Source organism: Mytilus galloprovincialis, chromosome 10 (genome assembly GCF_965363235.1).
Source record: "Mytilus galloprovincialis chromosome 10, xbMytGall1.hap1.1, whole genome shotgun sequence".
Lineage (NCBI taxonomy): Eukaryota > Metazoa > Mollusca > Bivalvia > Mytilida > Mytilidae > Mytilus > Mytilus galloprovincialis.
Genome location: NC_134847.1, coordinates 62,139,601 through 62,151,124, shown reverse-complemented (window position 1 = coordinate 62,151,124; position 11,524 = coordinate 62,139,601). Strand labels below are relative to the sequence as shown.

General features: G+C 33.6%; 1 protein-coding gene across 1 annotated transcript; it reads right to left on the bottom strand.

Moving 5' to 3' along the window:
* On the bottom strand, positions 1 to 2,139 carry LOC143048068 (uncharacterized). Its single transcript, XM_076221511.1, has one exon. It carries the CDS (start codon positions 2,098 to 2,100, stop codon positions 409 to 411), a length of 1,692 nt encoding a protein of 563 aa, XP_076077626.1. The 5' UTR covers positions 2,101 to 2,139; the 3' UTR covers positions 1 to 408.
* Between the last annotated feature and the right edge of the window lie 9,385 nt (positions 2,140 to 11,524).

Genomic DNA, 11,524 nt, shown 5'->3' with positions numbered 1-11,524 from the left:
TAAATATACAAACTTTTTTTATTTATGTAAAACTACAAAAACTACTGAAAAAGCTGCCACATAAAACCATCCAAAGTCTTAATCATTATATTCTTAATAGTCCATTTAACAAATTGAATAACAGCCGTTTGTCCAATCAGATTAGCAGGATTTTACGGCGATAAATACATCTTTAAGTTAATATAGTGTTATCAAATTCTCTACATTTTTTTTGGTATAATTCATTGATAAAAAAAAATCAAGTTGCAGATTTGTTCTATTGGCACAGTCTTTTAACACATATAATTCTTAAAAGTCTTCATACATGTATCACGTAGTTTTTTGTTATCGTTCTAGAAAAACAAATATCACAAAGGTCATTTAGATATACTTTTAATTGTCCACAATAGTGTTGATTTCGTGTACACACTACACTCCCGAATACTCAACCTCGTAAAGTTTGGCTTTATAATTTTCAGGACTTTCTTCACCACTTCCACATCCTATAAAAAGTTTTCCTTGTGTTGAAAGAGCAAGAGAATGCGGATATTGGATTCCAATGTTATATACACAGCAGTATGAAATGAATTCCCCATCACTGTTTAAAATATGAATTACACTTATCTCCCAATCTGCAACCAAAATGTTATCTGATGGGGTAGCAAGTATATCTAGAGGTGTAAACGGCTTGTCTTTAGTATTAACACCAGGATGACCAGTATAAATCCCTTTGATGTTTCCGGCCTTGCCTATTACAACCACTCTCCCTCTAAAATCTGTATCCAAGGTATCAACTACACAGACATTTCCGTTACTGGTGCTTGTTAGCTTATAAATAGTTGTAAATAAAGGTTTGTTGTTACTATCGTTCTCATATTCAGTTAGACGTTTCCCTGCTCGATCCATTACAATGACAATATATCTTTCTTCTGGCTCTGGAGAACAGGTTGATATTATGACTTTCTGATCCTGAGTGATATGAATATCACCTGTTGTGAATGGTGAGATATCAAAAACAAAGTCAGTGAGGTTTTGTGTTCTTTCATTCACCACTTGCAATCTAGTTTCAAAGGTTGATACAATAATGTTACTGGATTTGTCAACTGATAAGCCAAAAATCTTAATGTTGAATCTTGATAACATTTGAACATTGTCTTTTTCAAGTGCAATATGCTGTAGCACATCTGATATGTTGTCAGCTAACCACAGAGTGCTATCGGGAGATCTCCCAATGAAATGAATATTTTCTATTCCTGTGGTCCATTGATTTGTGACTTTAAGTTCAACTTTTGAATGGTGTTCTTTCAATCCTTTAATACCTTCGAGTTTCCCAAAATTAAGTCCTGTAAATTCTCCAGGAACAAAGTTTGGTAAAGACGACATATCCGTGGATTCTTGAGACATTTCTTCCATCAATGAAACATTCAGTTGATCAAAATCTCTGAAGAACTTCATAAAATCCCTGGATGTGATAATATTTTCCAAAACCGTTTTCTTCAAATGCATAGCTTTTATCTCTTTATCTTTTTTATTTATTTCTTCATGTTCTAAGGTTTTGAAATGTTGAACAACATCTTGAGCAAGACTATCTGCATATTGATCCACTGCCTTGTGTATTTTTATTTTCTGGTCTAAAATATTCTGTTGTATGCGTTTCATTTTTGGATTTTCAATTTCTTCCGAAGAAATCCTCTTCTCATTTTCAGAGCTTAACTTACTTAAATTCCTCTCAACTTTCTTCTTACCGTCTTTCAGCTTTTCCTTTCTATCATAAAGTTCCTCTTCATCCACAAAGGTGTGTCCATTATGAACCTTGACGATACACTTTAGACAGATAACTTTACTGCAGGTTTTACAGTAAAGACTGCACGATTGGAGAGTATGATCTTGGCATTTCACGTCACCGAACACGAAACTGTCCCACGGGTCTCCATATCCACCTATCTTCTGGATATTTACGATTTTATGGTCCTTTGCAATCCTTAAATGAACTCCAATTTTACATCCATCACACATCAACAAATTACATTCAATACATTTCCAAACTATTTTATCAAAACCTTTACATAGCTGACATCCTACTGGAATCTGTCCCTTTGGTAATGACTTAGAAAACGCCATTTATATCATCAAAATGTCGGACTTGTTACGTATACTTCCTTGTTTACAAAAGATTCATACTATTGATTGTTATATCAGTTAAACATTTAAGTGTTACTATAACAAATTCTGCTGATTCATTCGAACTTTATATCAAAATAGTCACAGTTAATTTACAAGTGTGGACACAGACCGGTGTGGATAGTATATTCGAATGTTTCATAATGTTTTCTGACAAAAAAAATATTTCCAGTGGCCATGCCAAGAAATTGCCTCCGTTGAAATTCTGCAAACACCCTATGCAAATTACATGGATGATTGATATTGACCATTTGGTATATGGCTGTGTTCTAAGCGACACGTACATGAAGGTCATAAATTAATTCCTTCAATGAAATCAAATCTTTAGCTACTAATGACCGCCGTAGGGGGTCGACCGGAATTTTTAGCGAGGATTTCTTGGCATGGAGTAACAGATAGAAAACTCAGGGTTAGAATTCATAGAACAGAAAAGGGGCAGTGGCAAATATTTCATGTATATTTTGAACACGGGGAGAATTTCCCTGCACCTTTTGCCAAAAAAAATCTTTCTTTTTCTTATTTGTGCCTTCCGACTTTATGTGTTGAATTGTAGTTTCACTTTCCATATTCGGTATTTATTCAAATGTAAGCTCCACATGGTAAAAATCACGTGATGCAGGAATATAATATCTTGGAGTTAGACTCCAACCAAACAACATGCATGTGTATAACGGCACTGTAGATTTTCGTATTAAATAAAGAAAGTTGCCGGTCCGGTACATGAATAGATTGGTTAGAAAGCAAGGTTTTAATTTTAATTTAGATTCGAAAGCTTAATTCGAGGGTTGAAAATAGAGAGCACAAATAAAAGGGGGGGGGGGGCACAGGGAATATTTGTATCTTATGAACTCTATATTTGAAAGGGTTATTTTTTTTATGTAATTAAAAAAGAGAAAAACAAATATAGGACAAATTGTGATTGGTCTTTCTTCCTTTCTCCCATGCCAAGAAATTGCCTCCGTTGAAATTCTGCAAACACCCCATAGAGCAAATTACATGGATGATTAATATTGACCATTTGGTATATGGCTGTGTTCTAAGCGACACGAACATGAAGGTCATAAATTAATTCCTTCAATGAAATCAAATCTTTAGCTAATAATGACTGCCGTAGGGGGTCGACAGGAATTTTTAGCGAGGATTTCGTGGCATGGATTCAGAGGGGGGAGTAGAGGGCGTACGCTCCCCCTTTGCTCGGACTTTTTTTTTTTTTTTTTTTTTTTTGGAAAATGATTAATCAGACTAGACTTCGTGAACTTTGCCATTTCCCGTGTATTCAATTTTTATACGACAATTCTTTACTTATAAAGATATTTTAGCTGATATTTACTGATTGTCAAAGTCATGTTATTTGCTATGGTGCATGGAGGTGACCAGTAAGTTGAAAACACGTCACTCGGTCATTTTGAAATTCAAATTACAGTAACACATTGCATAGGCTGAGGATGTCATGACAAGCATGAAACCTTCAAAGCGACACAGGATTGAGCAAGAACGTATTTACTTCTATTTCACTATTCCACCAAACAGAAAGTAATAGTAAATACTCTATAGGCCTTGACACTCTCATGAAAAAATGTTCCACCATATTATTTGCCTACGAAAACATGTTTAACCCCAAATGCCCAGCCTATTTTATAAATAACAAATTGAATAATGATCCCCAGTCGGTATTCATAAGCTCTAGAAAGATTTCAAGTCTCAGGTACGAACCATTTAATTTGAGGTGGCAGTCTGAGATATTTGAGAGAGAAAAAAATTGACTCTGATTCTTGCCTTAAGCAAAACTCAGCTCTGGTCGTATCTGGATTGAAACAATAGTCTTGCCCACTTTTTTGCTATTAGAAGCTAAAATTTCCAACAAAATTATTTAGCATTAAATGAACATGATGAATTAAAACGGGCGTATTTTTTTTTTTTGTGGCCGAGGTTTGCATGTCTGACCAGAATGGCTGTTTCGCCGGACTTATATATTGAATACTTTTTTCAAGACCAGACTGGAACCTGCCTGCTGGGTGTGGCCTTTATGTCTCCATTTGTCGACCGTTATTCATAAATTCGTTGTCATTTCAGACTCTTTCGTAGCCTTTGGTTGATTTGGAACCCCTCACTTTCCTTAGTTTTGCTGGGTGAATCAACCAAACATTTGGATAAAAACTGCATGTTTGTCTTTTTAACTCGTGTCAGTCGTATTGTAAATTTCATCGAATAGCCCGGCGTATATCTTGTTTACAAGAAGAAATCTGTGAGGTTATGACAACTTTACTTGCAACAAACCGGCGAGAATTTCCATGTCTATTTTTTACTGACAAATCCCACATCAAATATATCAGTACATAGCTTTGGATACATGCTATCATTATAATTATGATAGACAATTAATAGGGAGAACGCAACATCAAAAATGTCCAACGAACCCTTACACTTTACAGCAACTATAAATTATACATGCCCCACGCCAGGAAACCGTTTAAATAGTACATATACTGACAATTATTTTATGTTTTTTTTTTAGCCCAAGAAGGTCCCAATTTTTTTTTCCTAAAACAGATTCTGAATATTAACAGTGGGTTAAATTTTCTAGAGATTTTTAAAGATGATGTGTATATATACCCCTGATAAATAAAATATTCATCAGTGGATGTCTTTCTCTGAAATTATAAAGGAATGAATTACATAACTAGATGATATCAGATATACAATGTTTGGTGATTTCAATGTCAAAACAGCAGATCTTCAAGAATTGTGTAGTCCCAATGATAACTTTTTAAAGACAGATTATAAACATTGAAAGTGATGAAGAAATTGAGAAATATTTTCTGCACCATAATAATATTGTTACAGGGACCGGCTATGAGTTATATAAAAACATGAAATATGAGTTTTTAGCTCAATCATTAATGAAAGTGAAGTACTGAAATAATAATTCGCATTAGCAGCCAGTATGGTTCAATTTTGTAAAAATTGGCTAAGAAACATCGATGATGAATAATTCACCTGCAAGTGAATAATTCGACCTCATTGAATCCTTATTCATGTAACCTTCAATTTAGCCCCTTAGCTAGAGATGAATTACGCATGATTTATGCTTATGCGTGTTCAGATATTAAATAGAAAAGAATGTCAACATTGCAAGTGAAACAAAGGTAAATAGTTTGATTGACTGATTCGATCCACACAAACTTATCTTATACATGTAAAAATAATGATTTACGTATACTTTTAACCTATAATATGAATTAAACAGACCAAGACAAATCCTATTGCACTAGTTCAATATATATTAATATTTAAATGTATGTTTATATCGTTTAAATGACCGTCGGCAGACTTTGGAGGTCAACTCAATAGTTAATAAGTTAAGACTAAAATACACTCGAAACAATATATATTATCGACCTCATGCCTTGTAAATTGTTTATTTTAAACTTTTTTAATTTGGATATACGTTATAGTATGTCATAAATAAATTATGAGAATTTGAGTCAAGTCGGTGAACATAATTTGACAGTCAATGTCCCTTTAAGACAGGGATATCAACAGATATACACAGTGTAAAAGAGACTTTTAGAACTTTGTAAGAAAATAATTTATACATTGCAAATTCTACAGTAGATATAGGCAACAGTAGAATACCGGTGTACAAAAGTCATAAATCAATTGAGAAAAAACTAAATCAGGCCTACACACCAAAACCGAGGGAAACACATCAACTCTCTGAGGAAAACAAAAGAACAATAGGAACACCGAAAGTGCAACAAAAACAAATTCCAACATACAAAGAAACAAACTATTTGAAAACAACTGCCATATTCCTGACTTGGTACAGGACATTTTTAAGAAAAAAAATGGTAGGTTGAACCTTGTTTAATGGCATGCCAAACTCTCCGCTTTATGACAATGTTAAAACATATCGCTAAAACACTACGATCACTAATATATTCTCTGTATAATATATCAGGTACATCTTTGTAAAGTTATCTTGGAATTGATAGTACATAGAAAATACAATTTATTTCTAGTATATTTGTACTGTTAAACACGAAAATGATTGAAATTAAAAGAAAACAAAAAACAAGAGGTTCTCAAGAGCTGAATCGCTTACCTTGATTTTTTGGCATTTATCTTTCGTTTAAGAGTTTAAGTGCCCAATTTCATCGTAGTTTGTTTTTTTGGTGTAAATTATATTAATAAGTGTTTGAAAATGCAGTTTTTTTGTCATACTTTCTTCAAAAGGAAGTTAAAAAGTTAGTTAGGTTTTCAAAAGGGGATTAACTGAAGTTGACTTGAAGATGCTTACATCAACATTGATTAATCTGTTGAAAATAACTATGTTTTTTGAAGAAACTGAAAATAAAACACAAACTTTATTCTAGATACTCTAAGGATCATTCAGCTTAAATTTGGTTGGAATTGGTTCAGTAGTTTAAGAGGAGAAGATTTTTTAAAGTTAGAAAACATGATAAACAAATTGTGTAAAATTGTCCTTAAAGGGCAATAACTCTTTAAGGGGTCAATTGACAATTTTGGTCATATGAACTTATTAGTAGATCTTACTTTGCTGAACATATTTGCTTCTTACAGCTTATCTTTATCATTAATACTATTCAAGATACTAACCGAAAACTGCAAAATTTCCTTTAAACTACCAATTTAGTGGCAGCAACCCAACAAGGGGTTATTAGATTCATCTGAAAACTACAGGGCTTATAGAAGTTTACCTTTTAAACATATCAACCTTTTGTCAGAATCAAGTTAAAAAACATGATAAACAAAAAGTGTAAAATTGTCCTTAAAGGGCAATTACTCTTTAAGGGGTCAATTGACAATTTTGGTCATATAAAACTTATTTGTAGATCTTACTTTACTGAACATTCAGCTTAAGTTTAGCTGAAATTGGTTCAGTAGTTTCAGAGAAGAAGATGTTTGAAATAGTTTACACCAGATGGACGACGACAACGGCGGACGCCAAGTGATGGCTAAAGCTCGAAGTTCCTTCGGAACGGTGAGCTAATAACATATTCTGAAAACTAGAGGCTCTAAAGAGCCTGTGTCGCTCACCTTGGTCTATGTGAATATTAAAGGAAGCAGATGGATTCATGACAAAATTGTGTTTTGGTGATGGTGATGTGTTTGTACATCTTACTTTACTGAACATTCTTGCTGCTTAAAATTATCTCTATCTATAATGAACTTGGCCCATTAGTTTCAGTGGAAAATGTTAGTAAAAATTTACAAATTTTATGAAAATTGTTAAAAATTGACTATAAAGAACAATAACTCCTAAGGGGGTCAATTGACCATTTCGGTCATGTTGACTTATTTGTAAATCTTACTTTGCTGAACATTATTGTTGTTTACAGTTTATCTCTATCAATAATAATATTCAAGATAATGACCAAAAACAGCAAAATTTCCTTAAAACTAACAATTCAGGGGCAGCAACCCAACAACAGGTTGTCCGATTCATCTAAAATTTTCAGAGCAGATAAATGTTGACCTGATAAACAATTTTACCACATGTCAGATTTGCTCTAAATGCTTTGGGTTTTGAGTTATAAGCCAAAAACTGCATTTTACCCCATGTTCTATTTTTACCCATGGCGGCCATCTTGGTTGGATGGCCGGGTCACCGGACCCATTTTTCAAACTACTAACCCAAAAGATGATTGTGGCCCAAGTTTGGATTAATTTGGCCAAGTAGTTTCAGAGGAGAAGATTTTTGTAAAAGATTACTAAGATTTACGAAAATGGTTAAAAATTGACTATAAAGGGCAATAACTCCTAAAGGGGTCAACTGACCATTTCAGTCATGTTGACTTATTTGTAAATCTTACTTTGCTGAACATTATTGCTGTTTACTGTTTATCTCTATCTATAATAATATTCAAGATAATAACCAAAAACAGCAAATTTTCCTTAAAATTACTAATTCAGGGCCAGCAACCCAACAACGGGTTATCCGATTCATCTGAAAATTTCAGGGCAGATAGATCTTGAACTGATAAACAATTTTACTCCGTCAGATTTGCTCTAAATACTTTGGGTTTTGAGTTATAAGCCAAAACTGTATTTAACCCCATGTTATATCTTTAGCCATGGCGGCCATCTTGGTTTGATGGCCGGGTCACCGGACACATTTTTAAAACTACTAACCCAAAAGATGATTGTGGCCAAGTTTGGATTAATTTGGCCCAGTAGTTTCAGAGGAGAAGATTTTTGTAAAATATTACTAAGATTTACGAAAAATGATTAAAAATTTACTATAAAGTGCAATTACTCCTAAAGGGGTCAACTGACCATTTCAGTCATGTTGACTTATTTGTAAATCTTACTTTGCTGAACATTATTGCTGTTTACTGTTTATCTCTATCAATAATAATATTCAAGATAATAACCAAAAACAGCAAAATTTCCTTAAAATTACTAATTCAGGGGCAGCAACCCAACAACGGGTTATCCGATTCATCTGAAAATTTATGGGCAGATAGATCTTCACCTGGTTAACAATTTTACTCCTGTCAGATTTGCTCTAAATGCTTTGGTTTTTGAGTTATAAGCCAAAAACTGCATTTTACCCCTATGCTCTACTTTTAGCCATGGTGGCCATCTTGGATGGTTGGCCTGGTTACCGGAAACATTTTTTAAACTAGATACCCCAATGATGATTGTGGCCAAATTTGGTTTAATTTGGCCCAGTAGTTTCAGAGAAGAAGATTTTTGTAAAAGTTAACGACGATGCGGACGATGACAGACGACGGACGACGGATGACGACGGACGACGACGGACGCCAGATGCCAAGTGATGAGAAAAGCTCACTTGGCCTTTTAGGCCAGGTGAGCTAAAAATGGGAGGGCAAACAAAATTTCCTGTCCCCAAGTACCAATGCTTTGGATGAGTTGCGCTTAAAATCAAATCTATTGATACAGTTGTGAACAATCTGTGTGATATGTCTTAAAATAATGTATTTGGTAGGACATTTCTAAATTCTAAATATAGGAAATTCAATAACAAAACCTTGGTATAATACAAAATGTGCATCTCAAAGAAATGTGGTTTTTTTTAGAGCCAAAAGAAAATATGGGCATTCAAATAGTCAGCTAAATAAAACTTCAATAAAGAAGAGAGTACAAAAGAGAGATTGACAAGCCAATATATGATTAAAGCTGCTCATACTCTGAGACAAAAATTTAAGACGTATTCTAAAGTCTTATGGAAAATATTTTAAAATCTATATTGACAAATCCAAGTCTAGTTATTATGACAAGGCTACTTTGGCTACTTTTTAGGAATATATTAAAAATGTAAAATTGAGAATGGAAATGGGGAATGCGCCAAAGAGACAACAACCCGATATGAAAATGATTTTGGGGATGAAGATCATAATATTGATTTTGATAGAATTCCTACTGAGAATATTGATAGTATTCTAAATTCGTCTGGCAGCTGTGAAAAACCTTTAAAACAATAATGCTTCTGGGTATGATTATATTGTAAAAGAACATATAAACAATATTGTTAATTTTATGATGCAAATATACTAAAAAATGTTAGATTCGGGAAAAATACCAAGCTTATGGTCAATAGGTTTTATCATACCAATTTTCAACATGAGGCTGTCAGAGCAACAGCAAACCGGGTTTATTAACATTTATTTGTGTCCTGGCATTTTTCAATATCACAAGGACCATCACTGATGAACGGTGAAAGTAAAAATCGTCAATATCAAATTTAACCTCCATTTTGTCATCAGTAACAGCATTTTAAAATTTGAAAAGCTTTGATTGAATCTGGGACTATTATACTACGAGTAAATGCAACAACATGATTGGAAACACAATTTTTCCACCTTTCAAGAACCATAACTCCTGAACAGAAAAAGTGAAAATCGCCATAATTAAACTTGACCTCAATTTTGTCATCAGTAACAACATATTTAAATTCTAAAAGCTTTGGTTGAACGGTTCATGAGTAAATACACAGACACGACTGGAAACACAATTTTTCAATTATTCAAGAACCATAACTCCTGAACGGTAAAAGTAAAAATAGTCATTATTGAACTTGACATCCATTTTGTCATCAGTAACAATATCTTTAAATTTTAAAATCTTTGGTTGAACTGTTCATGAGAAAATGCAGGGACACGACTGAAAACACAATTTTTCAATCTTTCAAGAACCATAACTCCTGAACAGTTAAAGTCAAAATCGTCATTATTGAACTTGACCTTTATCTTGTTGTCAGTAACAATATATTAAAATTTTAAAAGCTTTTGAACAGTTATGAGTAAATGCACGACAACATTTGGCTGCCGCCCCCCCACTTGCCTTACATCCTCAAACCAATAACCTACATTTCTGTCACAAAAATCCGGTTAAAAATAATATTATGTATATGATCAAAGTTCATAAAGACCTATCACATTAGTGTCTTGTTAGATACCCTTTGCAAGAGTTTAATATTTAATATTTTTCCATTTCTAAGCTTTGTTTTTGTTTTTTGTGGAAAATGAAAAAACTGTTCGGCTAGACATTAGTTATAAAGTACCCGACAAAATATTTAAACTACAGGACAAAAAAGGACAGGGTATATCAGGGTAGCAACTGACATCTGACTAAATAGAATAATTGGGCTGAATACTGAAATATTAATTTATGATTAATATTCCTAAAGCAATGAAAATATTGAAGTTGTTGTTGGACACACACTCAATTATCTAGTATAAGAGACAACAACCCCGCCAAAAAGCAGACAACGGCCAAAGGCCACCATTAGGTCTTCAATGCAGTGAGAATCTCCTGCATGCGGAGACGTGCTTCAGCTGGCCACTAAACAAAAATGTATACTAGTTCAGTGATAATGGACTTCAAAACAAACTCCGAATATATATAAAAGAAACTAAAATTAAAAATCATATAAGACTAACAAAGGCCAGAGGCTCCTGACTTTAGGCAGGCTCAAAAAGCGGCGGGGTTAAACATGTTTTTTTTTATATCTCAACCCTCCCCCTATACCTCTAGCCAATGTAAAAAAACACAAACACACAGCAAATCTCAGTTCAAAAGAAGTCGGAGTCAGATGTCAGAATAGGTAACAAAAGAAACTAAATAAAATGACAATGATACATAAATTAACAAAAGACTACTAGCAATCACTGACATGCCAGCTCTACTACTCAATTTAACTGATAGAAAGATTATGTCTTCATCATATGAATATCAAGCACAATCCCTCCCTTTAGGGTATATTGAGATGGGAGTTTGTTGCACCTGGCACTAGATAAAAGTAGAAGTGATCAAACTCACAATGTACTTTTAAAAATATACCACTTGACGGCTAAGGCACAATATCCTCATTGTT